Below are 14,995 nucleotides of genomic sequence, written 5' to 3' on the forward strand. Positions count from 1 at the left end.
AAGTTAAATAGGATTGGTTTAATTTATGGTTAAACTAAAGACAAAAATGCTAAAACCTTAGCATAATTTAAAATTATATATATATATATCTCATTTATTGAAATATAAAGATCTTCATTTACACGTTTTAAAACAAAAACATGAACGGGGCAATTTGTAATACAATTGTATCGGTAGACTCTTCCTATTGAGTTAGTTCTCCAACATTCACCACACCACCGTTTTGGGAACATTTACGTATTTTTCTCTTTATTATTTCTAAAATATAAATTTTGGACATTCAAAAGTGCAACAGTTAATGTGCCTGTGGGGAATATCACAGTTAAAAAAATATAAACAAAGGCAGTGATACAGCTTGTCATAAATGTTTTGGCAGTATTCTCCAAGTCTATATAGAAATACATATATACATATTGATGTATAACATCATTTTATCTCACGTCCCTCTTCACAAAAATAGGACCATTTTGTACAGATTGGCAGACCACATTTTAAGGACATCATCAATCATTTAAAAAGTCACAAATTGTGTTTCTCAGGCCAACTTTGATTGTCTTCATAAAAATAGAAAGCAGGAAGGATTGACAAATTTTCATCTGGGGTCTTTGCAGGAGGCCAGAAAGGAAATAAATCTGTCATACACTGAAAACACTATTTAAGAGAGAAAAAAAAAAATGCAGCCACATACAAACTCAGGTGACAGCATTCGTCAGGACTAGATCCTGCTGGTCTGAGAATTTTCATCCAGCCTCATGATGTCATGCAAGACTCAAAGGACATCAAAATGCAAAGCACCAACAAAAGGAGGCTGTACGATAAACAGGGAGCGATAAACAGAGTGCTTGAGCTGTGATTCTAGAAACACAAATGTATTTCAAGTCTAATTGGCTCTACAGAACCTAGTCAGGTTTTCTTTTTAAATTGGCCAATCTGGCTCAGTCTTCACACTTACCATGAAAAAGGTGGGGCTTGCATTGAGATTACACCAGTAGGTAGTCAAGTACCTTGTTATTGCTTCTACATCTTCCAAAGCATCACCTGCCACGAGTACGCACAGTGATTGCAGTAATCACAGCCCATGTTTCATTCATATGGTGTCAGCAATTAAGTGGTATCGCACAGAATGCCAATGAACCCACAACAACCGGTTTGACAATCTGGATGGATGTGACAGTCTGTCCTCCCATCTAACCCCAAAATATCAGTAAAACTTAAAAAATTTTTTCACCAAAATAGTGACCTGGTCATACAGAGACTTGGTACACTGAATTGCATCATTTTTGTACATGCCTTTTGGCGAGAAACTGGTGGGGAGGGAGTTCAGTTCCCCATGCAGTGAGAAGATCTACTAAACCAAGATTTGGCTTGCTCAGTCTCAGCTAAGACTGTAAAATTAAATTAAGTGTAGCAATTGCCAGGTATATGGCATTAAATGTCACTGACCCAAAGCCAAAGATTTAAATAGCAGGCTTCCTACGTGGTTGATTTCTATTTCAAATTATTTTTTTCCCATGGCAACTTCCTGTCATCTAGACCAGTGTTCCTCAAATCTGGGTGATCAGAACAGCCAGGATGTTTATAAAAATACAGGTCTCTGCTCCCCCAGACCTAATTAATTCATTATCTCTCGGATGGGGACATAGAATCTCATGATTCTGGTTGCCAGTTACATATGGGGGCCAAGGATCCAGGCTGAGGCACACACAGCCTTCACTAAACAATGCCTTTATTGTCTCAGAGTTCCAAACTACTTCTCCTGGGGGTAAGGAAAGGGGGTCCTGTTCAGGGCATCCTTCTGACTTTTTCAGGGTTCGCAGAATTAAAAATATATAGGTGTTGAGATCCACCAGAATTATCACCAGGCATGAAAAAAATCTCTGCAAATCCAGTCTTTTTGCTGATGATTACTTTTTCCACTGGGTAATAATATGAGAAGTCATGTTAGGCAGAGACTCATGCCTTAATATTGAGAACATTTAGGATTTAGGGGTTTTGTTTATTTACTCCAAATCACATTACTTCAAAGGGCAGTTAATTGCTTTTAGTACAATGGATTAGGGAACTATTCAGTACATAGTTAAAAACTCTGACTTGCTGGGAGACACTACTCTTACTTTGTTCTCTATGTTCAACTAAATTTAATCCACTAAAGCTATAACCATATTTTATAGAGAAACATGTTATTTAATATAAATGTCAAAAACTGTCAAACTTGTCACCTACTTAGTAAGGATTTTTTTAAATTGTGCTTTTTCTGTAGGGAACACGTGTTACATATTACACATTTAGTGTTACTGATAACAGTAGCATTATTATAAACGTAGATTACAATATGAAAATGAGTTGTCGGGCTTATAAATGACCCAAATCTAATAAACAAAGTTGGTTAATTATTATCTCTTATCTCCTCAACACTAAAAAAAAAAGTAAAATGCTATAGTACCAGTACCTTTTAAGGTTCAAAAGTGGTTTTGCATGTACTTCATAAGAAAGTCCAACAGCAGCTGATACCAGGTTTCAAGCGTGAAGTACACGGGTGGACTGAGTGGTCTCTCCAGAAGTCCAGAGAAGATAGTTAATACAAATCAAAACACATCCTTGGTTAGAGTTATTTACAATATTACAATGCTGGAGTTTTGTTGCAGTAAAAGTTGTGTACGTTGGAATCTCACCAATGCCCCTGAATCGCAAAGTTTGTCTCCTGTGGCCCGTTATTTCCTTGTCCATCTACCTCCATACTTCACATGTCAATGAGATGCTACTGAAGCATTGCCAGAGGCCACAACAAAAGAGTTCATTTCAGAATATCCCATTCATTCGTATTTAGAAGGCTCCCTGAGGCCCTTGGCTGGGAACTTCTCTTTACACATCATCCAAGTCCTCCCCTCAAACTTTGCATTGCAGTAAAGTGGTTTTCTTAAAAGGATCCGAGTTGGTTCCAGGAGTGGAAGGTCCTCCCTGAATCTGCCAGTTACAGGAAGCTGTCTTCCACCAGGTCCGAGGAGTCTATGCCAATGTCGTCCATCATGTCGATGTCCTCGATGGTCTCATCCTCTCTCTTGATGAAGGTAGAACTGCTGGAACCTGTCTCAATGGCACTCTCTTCAGAGGTCTGCGAGCTGGGGAAGGGAAAGAATAGAAAAGATCACAGTCAGACCAACTAGACCATGGGGGCATTTCCAAGGTGGCCCCCCAAAGGCAAAGGAGCTCTTCCTGCAACATCCTTTGGCATTCAAACCCCGGCTACTCAGCCGGGCAAGATTTTGCCACCAAGCCAGATGCAGCCCCCATCACACTGCAGTGGGCCATACGGGAAACCCAGATCCACAGGTCATCTCCACACTTCAGCTTCCCTTCTCTTCTGCCAGATCTTCCACCAAAGTTGCTAACAAGCTGTGACAATTTCTATTTTCCCTACTCAACCCCAGTGGAAGAGAAAAGAAGCAATGCCCAATCAAAAGGCCTGGGGAAGAAAAAGCAGAGGGATGAAATTGGGGCAAAGTGCAGCCGGGTCAGTCACTTGCTAGCCCTGAAAGCTCCTGAACGTCCAAACTGTGATCTCAGGGTTTCACCCCACGCCCCAGGAATGCCCTCCTTCCCCTCCTCTTACATCCAATCCCCCCTTGAATCCTAAAGGCCCAGGTGAAGGCTCTTTACTTACTAGAGTAGTGTCTGAGAAGGGAGTTCTAGAGTCAGAAAGCCTTAGATCTGGAATGGTCCACCACTTACCAGCTGTGGGACTTCACACCAGTCCCTTAACCTCCTGAACTTGTTCCCTTGCCTATAAAATGAGATGACAACAGTACCTGACAATATTCCTGTTTGTTAGGGAGATTAAATACAGCAGTAAGGCAAGAACCATACAGCACTGAGCAGAGTGCCGAGCACATAATAAGTGCTCGATAAATGTTAGTTATGATTATTGTTGCTGTTATCCAAGCTCTGAATTTGAATAGGGCCTGGATATTAGATGAGATCAAGGAATAGTTGTCAATTTTCTCATGTGTGGTCATGCTATTATGGTTATGTAGGAGAGTCTCCTTATTCTTAGGAGATGTGTGCTGGAATTTCAAATGATTTTGTTTCAAGTGACTTAGCAAGGAAGAAAAGTGTGAGTGTATGTTTGTGATACACACAACACCTACCATATATATGTATATTATATACAGAATATATAGGTAAAGCAAATGTGATACAGTGTTAACAACAGCTAAATCTAAGTGGTAGATATATTCTTACCATTTTTCTGGACACTTAAAATTTTTCACAAAAATTTTTAGAAAATATTCTCTCGAGTCTCCAGACTGTCACTATTACCTGTCTTCCCTTCTCTGAACTCTTACTGTCTTACTGTTATGCTGCCCTGTGTTGCTAAATTTGTATGTATCTCTTTTAGCTCCAAGCAGATTATCACCTGCTGATAGGCAGGACCATGGCTTCACCTCCTCATGGCTGCAGCACCGTGCTACAAACACAGCATAGAAACCACACCATCAGCTGGGTGGCCACATGACGGAGTCTCACACATGCATACCAAAAAAGAGGCTCTCACTCTTTTCCTGCCTCTCTCCCCTCCTTTCCATATCAGTTTCCAAGCAGAGAACCAAGCCTGGCCAATAGAAGCCCATGGGAAGCAGTCTGCTACCCTCCACCATGGGGTCCCTGTGGCCCGGAGAGCTCTTAGAACCTATGGGGCTACTGGACTGAGTTCCCCTTCATAACCCTCCAGATTGGGCCCTTCCTTAAGACTGAGCTTTTGCTCAGTTCCTAGTCTGTACTCCACCTTCCCTCCCCACTTATACCCTGGTCCTACAGCCTCACTGTGAACCCTAGTCCACTTGGCTGGTCTTAATAACCATCTAGTCCTGGCAGCCTCTCTCCCCAGGAGGCCAAACCCAGTTCCTGGGACCTTGGCCAATGGCTGGACTGTGGGCACAGAACAAGCTAGCTTCCACCAAGACTCAGCACCACATCATCCTTGCTGCTCATCAGGCTTCATGGACGGGGGATCCTAATGCTGATGACTGGGCTTATTTCTGGTTCCCAAGCCACAGTACTCATCTTGTAGCCCAGGACCTGACTCCTGATAGGCTCTGACCTAGCATCCCCAAGTCCTCTACAGCAAGGCCCTTTCTTCCTCAGGCCCACTCGCCTCCCAAGGCCAAGCATCCTGAGCCTGAGGAGGGTGTTCCACGAGACCACCATGCTCACTCCTGCCTGCCTACACCCAGAGCATCCCAGATCTGGGATCCCCCATCTTTTATGGGCTGAATTGTATCCCACCAAATTCATATGTTGAAGCCCCAACCCCCAATGTGACAAATGTGGAGACAGGGCCTTTAAGGAGGTAATTAAGGTTAAACAAAGTCATAAGGATGGGGCCCTAGCCCAGTAGGATTGGTGTCCTTATAAGAAGAGACACCAGAGATGCACACACAGAAAAAGCCCATGTGAGGACACAGCAAGAAGGCGGCCACGTGCAAGCCAAGGAGAGAAGCCTCGGGAGAAACCAAACCTGCCAACACCTTGATCTTGAATTTCCAGCTTCCAGAACTGTGAGAAATTCCTGTTGTTCAAGCCCCTTGGTCTGTGGTACTGTGTTAAGGCAGCACAAGCTAGGACACTCACCATCTTAGCCCACCTGTTAGGGCCACAGTCTCACTGACCTAGTGTAATCATTTGGGACATACTTTGTGTGATTCAGAGAAGACCAAATGTATCACCCTTACATAAGTTCCAGTTTTCTAATACAACAACTACCTACCAACTAGAATTGCTCTCTCTGTGGAATACATGTCAAACTCTGAAGTCCAGCCTTGTGTACCCCTAGAACAATTCTTGGCACCTTTCTTATGTTATTTATCCCAAAGTGATTTTCTAACTTTATTTAGAAGCAGAACCCTTTTTTACAGTTGAAATATTCAGGGCCCTCAAACACAAAGTAACCAAATGGATGACAGATCTGGGGTATAGCAAGCGCTCCAAGACCCACTGTTCAACCTTCTTCCCACCCCGAAAAGTTCTACAAAAACTACCCAAAACTTGGAGAAACACTGTTTGCTAAAGGAACATAAACACATTTAAAAATTGTTCTGAGCAGAGGATAAATAGAAAGGTAAGTCAGACAGCCCACTTTCCCCCATCTCCAAATCTCATCTCAAAAACAAACAAACAAAAACTATACTTTTAAAATTACCTGGTGCATACACATAAACAAGGGCTGTCTATATCTTATACCTAAATTGGTTGAGAGAGGTCACAATTATAAGCCTCCAAAATAATAATGTCATGTGCTTCTGCCTAAATATTTGTATGTATTCAACTGAATGAGAAAGAGACAGCAATATCCTGAATGAAGAGAGAGAGAGAGAAACTCATAAGCAACTTGGACCTTGAACCTGGGGCCACTATCACCACCTACCTTCTCCTGCCTCTGTCCAAGGGTTATGCAAAGAGAGCAAGGAAGTAGGGCATGGCCCCTCCACCTGGACCATACAAACCAATGGTTCTAGTGCTGGCTGTGCATTAGCATCACGTTGGTAATAAATTAATGGGTCTAGGTATGATCACCAGTGGCTGCTATTGTCACAAAAAGAGACAACGGTACAGCATGTACCTCCTGTACACAGCATCATCTTTGAAGCACACTTACCAAAAATCTACGGAGTCAGATCAAGCCTCTAGACTAACTACCAATTTCCAACAAATATAGGAGACAGAAGCATATGATAAAACTCACAACAGTAATGCAAGCAGCAAAATTCTGAATGTGGGGACTCTATAGGCAAAGGCTCTGGTTTTTACACAAACAATATGCAAGGGGGCTAAAAGAGGCAGAACGAACTTACAGAGCTCTATCAACCAAAGTCAATGTGTGACTCTTATTTGGGTCTTGAACAGAACAAACTAAATGTAAAATAATATTTATGAGAGAATCAAGGAAATTTGAACACTGACTGGATATCTGATGCTTTTAACTATTTATTGTCAATTTGGGGGGTGAAATAATGGTACTGTAGTTATTTTTAATAACTATAGTTATTTTTTAAAATAGAGCCCTTATCTGTTTGAGATGTATGCTGAAATATTATGGATGAAATGATATGATGTCTAGGATCTGCTTCAAAATAACCAGAGGGAAGTGGTAGAGGAGGAGTAGATATGGCCATGCAAGCAGACAGGTCATGGGTTCATCAACACTGAAGTTGAGTGGTGGGTACCTGACAGTTCACTATACTGTTTGAATTATGCACGTTAGAAATCTTCCATAATACAAAGTTAGAAAGAAAGAAAGAACAAATCAGCCAGAGAGTGCTTGTGCCTCACTCCCAGAGATTATCATTTGTTGGTCTGGGTGAGGCTTGTATAGCAGTAGTTATCAAATCTCCCCAGGCGGTTCCAACTTGCAGCTAGGGTTTAAAACCGCTGATGGGGACTTCCCTGGTGGTGCAGTGGTTAAGAGTCCGCCTGCCATTGCTGGGAACATGGGTTTGAGCCCTGGGTGGGGAAGATCCCACATGCCGCGGAGCAACTAAGCCCATGCGCCACAACTACTGAAACCCGCGTGCCTAGAGCCCGTGCTCTGGAACAAGAGAAGCCACCACACTGAGAAGCCCATGCACCACAATGAAGAGTAGCCCCCACTCTCCACAATTAGAGAAATCACAGGCACAGCAACAAAGACCCAACATAGCATGAATGAATGAATGAATAAATGAAACCACTGATGTAGCGTCAAATAGCCCAGTACAGCCTGCCTCTCAACTTTCTCCTCGGTTTGAATTAAGAAACTAAATAAGAAAACAGTAAGAAGGATTTATCTGGCGGTCCAGTGGTTAAGACTCCAAGCTTCCACTGCAGGGGATGTGGGTTACACTCCTGGTCATGGAACTAAGATCCCACAAGATCCCACCCACATGCTGTGGGGCCAAAAAAGAAAAGAAAAAAAAAACAGCAAGAGAGGCTTATATTATTTCAGTAATCATAGCTGCTGTGTCAGTTTGATCAAATTACTTGAGGACTTAGGTCAAAGGTTCTCCATCAGGGAAACATGTCCCTTCCTGCCCTAGACCTCCACAAGCTCCAGGGAGCAAATATAGGCGGTACACTCTTTGACATTGGTCTAAGCAATATTTTTTTTGGATCTGTCTCCTCAGCCAAGAGCAACAACAACAAAAATAAACAAATGGGACCTGATCAAACATTTTGCACAGCAAAGAAAACCAATAACAAAATGAAAAGGGAACCTACTGAATGAGAGAAGGTATTTGCAAACAATATGTCTGATAAGGGATTAATAACCAAAATACATAAAGAACTCATACAACTCAATATCAAAAAACCCCAAACAATCCAATTAAAAATTGGGCAGAGGACCTGAATAGGCATTTTTCCAAAGAAGGCATACAGATGGTCAACAGGCACATGAAAAGATGCTCAACATCACTAATAATCAGGGAAATGCAAATCAAAACCACAATGAGATATCATCTCATGCCTGTCAGAATGGGTATCATCAAAAAGACAAGAAATAGGGCTTCCCTGGTGGCGCAGTGGTTAAGAATCTGCCTGCCAATGCAGGGGACATGGGTTCGAGCCCTGGCCCAGGAACAATGCCGTGGAGCAACTAAGCCCGTGAGCCACAACTACTGAGCCCATGTGCCACAACCACTGAAGCCCACACGCCTAGAGCCTGTGCTCCGCAACAGGGGAAGCCACCTCAATGAGAAGCCCTCACACCACAGTGAAGAGTGGCTCCCGCTCGCCGCAACTAGAGAAAGCCCGCGCACAGCAACAAAGACGCAACACAGCCAAAAATAAATAAATAAATAAATAAAATTAATAAATTAAAAAAAAAAGACAAGAAATAACAAGTGGTGGTGAGGATGTGGAAAAAAGAAAACCCTAGTACACTGTTAGTGGGAATGTAAATTGGTGCAACCACTATGGAAAAAAATATGGAGTTTCCTCAAAAAATTAAAAATAGAACTACCATATGACGCGGCATTTCCACTTCTCGGTATTTATCCAAAGAAGATGAAAACACTAATTCGGAAAGATACATGCACCCCAGTGTTCTTAACAGCATTATTTACAATAGCCATGATATGGAAGCAACCTAAGTGCCCATCAACCGACGAATGGATAAGGAAGATACAGTATATATACACAATGAAATACTCAGCCATAAAAAAGAATGAAATCTTGCCATTTGTGACAACATGAATGGACCTGGAGGGTGTTATACTTATTGAAATGAGTCAGAGACAAATACTGTATGTTTTCACGTATATGTGGAAACTAAAAAAAAAAAAAAAATTAACAAACAAAACAAAAACAGACTCACAGAGAACAAACTAGTGGTTACCAGAGGGGAGAGGGGCAAAGTAGGTGAATGGGATTAAAAGGTACAAACTACCAGTTATAAAATAAATAAATCACAGGGATGTAATATACAGCACATATAGGGTAATAATCTACAATTTATAATAACTTTATATGGTGTATAATCTATAAAAATATCAGATCACCATGTTGTACACTTGACACTAATATAATATTGTAAGCCAACTGTATTTGAGTAAACTAAAAAAAATAAAATAAAAAATTTAAAGAATCATCTGGGAAGCATTTTCAAAACTAAACAGACCCCTGGGGGTTCTGCCACTGGCTCCCCCAGGACAGATTCAGCACCAGGAGGGCCTCACAATGGGGCAATGGCTCCTCCCCTTCAGGTGCACTGGGGGAGGGGAGGGGAGAGAGCTCGGCGGGAAGCTGAGGTCTTGTGTCTACCTGTGTCTGTTCCTTTTGCCCAGGTCTTCCTCTTCAGGAACAGGATCGATGTCAGGCAGAGGGATGATGTAGCCACTGTCCGCGCTCAGCCTCTGCTCGTCGAGGCCACCCTCCCAGTCCTTCAGTTTGTCCTCCTCGTTTTTGTAGGTGACGCCAATGTACGCATTGTCGGAGTCCACGCGCATACGTGCCACGGCAGGATGGTCACTCTTCAGGAAGTCCAGGTGGATCTTTTCATAACTCTGCAAATGTTCATTTCACATAGTTATTCAAGGGTTACTGATAGAACTGCAAAAAAGGACACAGATGCTCAGAACTTACTATTTTTTAACTGTTGACAACTGAAGGAGAGTCAGGTGTTAACTGTTCCCCAGAGATGTGTAACATGAAGAAAGGGCCACCAGTGGCAGAGATATCCTGCTGGTAGGTCTTGAGATACCAAGAACCCCTTCTCAGTCAGTAGCTACAACTGTGCCCCCATATGCACACACTCCCTTCTCTGGGACTAGCATGGACCCTTCTGGTCCCCATCACACAGTCTCTCCAGGGCTTGGATGGGTCTCAATAAGAGGTGAATAGGGGGCCTCCCTGGTGGCGCAGTGGTTAAGAGTCCGCCTGCCGATGCAGGGGATACGGGTTCGTGCCCCGGTCTGGGAGGATCCCATATGCCACGGAGCGGCTGGGCCCGTGAGCCATGGCCGCTGGGCCTGCGCATCCGGAGCCTGTGCTCCGCAACGGGAGAGGCCACAACAGTGAGAGGCCCGCATACAGCAAAAAGAAAAAAAAAAAAAAAAAAAAAAAAAGAGGTGAATAGGGCTTCCACTGGGAGCACCATACCAGAAGTCTTCCTGATCCCCAAACACTAGAGAAATTTAATTCAAAACTTAGGGACCATTGATTTAAAAAAGACACCATTTTCAACAATAGTTCCAGTCTGTTCCCATCAACACAATTTCACCAACCAGAGTGTCTCTGACTTTCCTATCGTTAATTTCCTTCCTTCCTTCTGCCTCACTTATGGCAGTTGTAATGGGCAGTGAGATAGTCGATAAACAAAAGTATTTAACTTCCAGTTCAGCTAACACTGCTCTTCCTTGAGAAGAAGGAAGAGAAGCAATAAGTATGGAAAACCTACATGGTGACTGAATCTAAGAAATTGAGTTTATTACACAAGTGTGTCTGGGTTTCCTTCTCAGCATCTCAGCAAAAATTTGTTTCATTCATTACCGTATCCTGCTTGGTTCCATGAAATTATATTTGTTCCTTTGAACAATGCCTCCTATTCCACAAAAAACCAGCTGGAGCCACAGATAACAGCTGAGGTTGTTCCTTCCAGTCAGCTGGTAAAAGCCAATTTCGCATGGATTTAAGTGCATTCAAATTAGCGATTTAATGGCTGTGGGTGCTCTGAGACTTCTAACTGCACAGTAGCTTCAGATAGTCAAACATATGCAGAATGAAGTGCTTACAGGTGTTGCACACTTAGGATGAAAGGGAGCCGTGCAGGAAGAGGAGGGTTTCTACTCATCATTGCTACCAAGGGCCCGGGGAGCACTCCCTGAAGCCCCGGCCACTGGATCACACAATCTTTTTCCTCCTTTGAAAATGCTCCTTTAAAGTAGTGTTGAACAGTACTGCTCTCCTGTGTAATGACCAGCTGTTGTCTCCTCCCTTTGCCCATTCCTTTCCACTCACCCATCTTTTTTTTTTTTTTTTTTTCTCGCGGTACGCGGGCCTCTCACTGTTGTGGCCTCTCCCGCTGTGGAGCACAGGCTCCGGAAGCGCAATCTCCGGACGCGCAGGCTCAGCGGCCATGGCTCACGGGCCCAGCCGCTCCCCGGCATGTGGGATCCTCCCGGACCGGGGCACGAACCCGTGTCCCCTGCATTGGCAGGCAGACTCTCAACCACTGCACCACCAGGGAAGCCCCTCCACTCACCCATCTTAAGAGGCTCAGACAAACCTTTTTATATTGTCCAGGCAGCAGATTCTCCACAATCTCACTCAGGTGGTAAAAGGAGGGTCTCTTCTCTGGCTCACTGTTCCAGCACTTCACCATGATCTCGTAGCTGGAGAAGCACAGGACTCACAGTGGGCACGGGGAGGAACGTCAGTGCACCCCCTACCCCCAGAGACCCACTGGGCATGAATATAGGCCCACGGGATAGCAAGGGGGCTCACACTTCACTGGTGGCGTGGTCGGGCTTGGCCATCCGGTACCCACTCTTGATCTTATTGTAGAAAGTAGAATCCACCATCATGCCAGGGTAGGGTGTGCCACCTGAGGACCCAAGAAGAAAATGACCAGGACTGACGGGTGTGTGGTACACTGTTGAAACACTTGGCACCTTTAGAAAATGTTTGGGGATCCCCGCCTTGAAGTATCGGTTCTTCCAAAGAAATTAAGTGTTATCATCTGCTTGATTTCACAGCCTTGCCCAAATCTTAAAGTTAACCAGGACTTCTAGGTTGATCAAGTCCAGACACCCTAGGCAAAAATTCTCCATGCCTAGAAAAAGCACAAAAGTGTTTTTCAATGTTTCTGACTACTGGATCTATGAATACAAAGCAAAAGAGAAAAGCCAGAGAAATTCTGAATCACTGAGGCCAAAAAAGTCATTTTCATCAGAAATGTTCAAATAATTAAGGCAGAAGTCTTGAAATGTCTAGATAATTCTCTGTTTATAACAGAATACGAGACTCAGTTAAGCCACACACTTGGATGACACACAGTGACATCTATGGAGGGGTGAACTAGGAACGAAAAAGGAGAACAGGCAGGGAAAGCCCTTTACTGTTACATCAGGACAATAGAGGATTCATGAAACATTTCACATTTTTGTGGCCAAGGCCAGGTCAAGTTTAGTTTCCTTCCAAAACTACTCCAGGACTCCTCTGTTCTCTGAGCTTCCATTACAATTTTAAATCAGGACCACACAGCTTATCATTAAATGTGTAAGTTTCCTCTCCCCAGATGAACTGTCTGGAAGTCAGGGGCGTGAATCACCCCCTAGCAGGGCCCTCACCTGGTAGCTCGGGGCACCTGTGTTCTTCAGTAACCGGTGCCTGACTTACTGAATGACTAGAAGGTTTCTCTCCTCCAGAATGATGACCAGGAAGGGAGTCACCATTCCCCTGCCCTCACTGCACTACTTTCACTGAGTGTCTATCACCATGAGGTGAGGGAGGGTGAATCCCCACTGGTGAACCCACTTAACCCAGAGTCCAAGGTGAAGAAGCAGCGGGTGAGTCGATGTCATCAGGAGCATTTCCAGTAGGAGACAGTCCCTCTGATGTAGCTCAAAGGAGAAGTGGGGGCAAAGGCCAGGGGTGAGGGCACAGTTCCCCAAGACCCCTTCTCGGTCTGCTCGGACACACACTAGCCATCGTAAGTGCACAACATGTGAATCGGCTGCAGTGCACTTGACCCACACGAGGTCTCTTAACATTGTTTACATCCTGGAGCTTGGAAAACACAGCATCTCCCTTTCAGCGTTGTTCCAGAACAACCCAAACAAGCAGACAGGTCAGGCCCATACCGAGGGAAAAGATCTCCCAGAGCAGAATGCCGTAAGACCAGACGTCGCTCAGTGTGGTGTAGAGGTTGTCGAAGATGCTCTCAGGAGCCATCCACTTCACCGGGAGAAAGGTCTGCAGGGAAGTGGGGAGGATGTTAAACCCAGCATATGCAGCTATGATCTACAGCAGCAGGAATAGAAAGGGGTTCTCTCTGGGCTAATAGCTTGCACTGGCACCCTTGCCCCACAGGAGCGTCTCTTCAGTTCACTTCTGTGCTCTCAGCACTCAGAAGAGTGCCTGGCACCTAGTGGGCGCTCAGTACTTACTTAATGAGTGACGGGTGGTCACTGCTGCCTCTTACACCCTTCCAAGGAATAACATGCCAAGATATTTAACCGTGAATTTTTACCCCAAAAGCGTGAGCCCTGAATGGACCTGTCCCCTATTTTCAGGTCTTCCTAGGAACAAAATTAAGAACCGACCTAGTGACCTGAGAGCCAATTACATTTTTTTTTTTTTTTTGCGGTACACGGGCCTCTCACCGTTGTGGCCTCTCCCGTCGTGGAGCACAGGCTCCGGACGCTCAGGCTCAGCGGCCATGGCCCACGGGCCCAGCCGCTCCGCGGCATGTGGGATCTTCCCGGACCGGGGCACGAACCCGTGTCCCCTGCATTGGCAGGCAGACTCTCAACCACCGCGCCACCAGGGAAGCCCGCCAATTACATTTTTGAACTATAAGAAATAGTGGGGAGAAGGTTCAAGTGTAGGACAGAATGACTATCTTTAAGGAAACTGTGCCTCTAAGATGTATTAACTCAAATGGTTTTAACATTTTAGGGGTCATAGACACCATTTGAAAATTTAATAAAAGAGGTGCTCTCCTCGGAAATAAATGCACAACTTACGTATTAATAACTAACACTTACAGGCTGCTTTGTATGTGCCAGGCACTGTCCTAAGCATTTTACATGAATCCAGTGATCTAATACTCTGCAGCAACTCAGGAGATAGGTACTAATGTCACTTCCCTGATACACATAGGGAAACCGAGGTACTGAACGGCCAAGTAACTTGCCCTAAGTCCCCACACTAGTAGGTGCTGGAGATGGTGCTCACACCCAGGGAGTCTGTCTGTAGAGCCTGTGCTTTTCATACTGACCCCTGGAGCCCACTCATGAATGTCATGGACTCTGTGTTAAAAATCTGGGCACTGAATGGCTGGAAGCAAAACCTGCTTTCAGAGATGCAAGTGAGGGAGGGCGAGCACGCCAAACAAGGTGAGAGCACGTACGCTGCCTTTTGACACGTAGTTCGAATCATGCATGATGTCTCTGGCCAGGCCAAAGTCACAGATCTTCACGATTTTCCCTTGCGCCAGAAGGACGTTGCGAGCGGCCAGGTCCCGGTGGACACACTGCGCAGAAAGGGAAGAAATGACGGAGAGTGTCAATCCACCTGCGCTAGACAGCATCACCCCTGCAAGACTGGCCACTTCATGGGGGTGCTTGGAGCTGCCTGGCACACAGCCTCAGGCAGGCTGTTCTGGCATAAAGAGCTCCCCTCTCTCAGGCTCTCATCCCAGTCCCTCCCGAGAGGGACAAAGGCTCTGGAGAAAAGTAGACACCTGATCCTGTTGGATGCCCCGCTCTGCTTTGGGGATGAGGAAGAGAGAAGCAACCATTGT

At 44.6% G+C, this 14,995-nt stretch overlaps 1 protein-coding gene across 9 annotated transcripts in view; it reads right to left on the bottom strand.

The window, feature by feature from the left end:
• Positions 1 to 221: 221 nt before the first annotated feature.
• PDGFRA (platelet derived growth factor receptor alpha) overlaps positions 222 to 14,995 on the bottom strand; it is a 48,364-nt gene continuing 33,590 nt past the window's right edge. For all 9 annotated transcript variants that reach the window (XM_060109765.1, XM_060109755.1, XM_060109731.1 and 6 more), the window contains 6 exons: positions 14,603 to 14,725; positions 13,332 to 13,443; positions 11,974 to 12,073; positions 11,756 to 11,861; positions 9,793 to 10,034; positions 222 to 3,119 (listed from right to left, as the gene is read on the bottom strand). In XM_060109765.1, coding sequence (XP_059965748.1) covers positions 2,972 to 3,119; positions 9,793 to 10,034; positions 11,756 to 11,861; positions 11,974 to 12,073; positions 13,332 to 13,443; positions 14,603 to 14,725 — 831 coding nt within the window. In that variant the 3' untranslated portion in view covers positions 222 to 2,971. The remainder of the gene's footprint in view (positions 3,120 to 9,792; positions 10,035 to 11,755; positions 11,862 to 11,973; positions 12,074 to 13,331; positions 13,444 to 14,602; positions 14,726 to 14,995) is intronic.

The sequence above is a fragment of the Mesoplodon densirostris genome, chromosome 1, assembly GCF_025265405.1.
Source record: "Mesoplodon densirostris isolate mMesDen1 chromosome 1, mMesDen1 primary haplotype, whole genome shotgun sequence".
Taxonomy (NCBI): domain Eukaryota; kingdom Metazoa; phylum Chordata; class Mammalia; order Artiodactyla; family Ziphiidae; genus Mesoplodon; species Mesoplodon densirostris.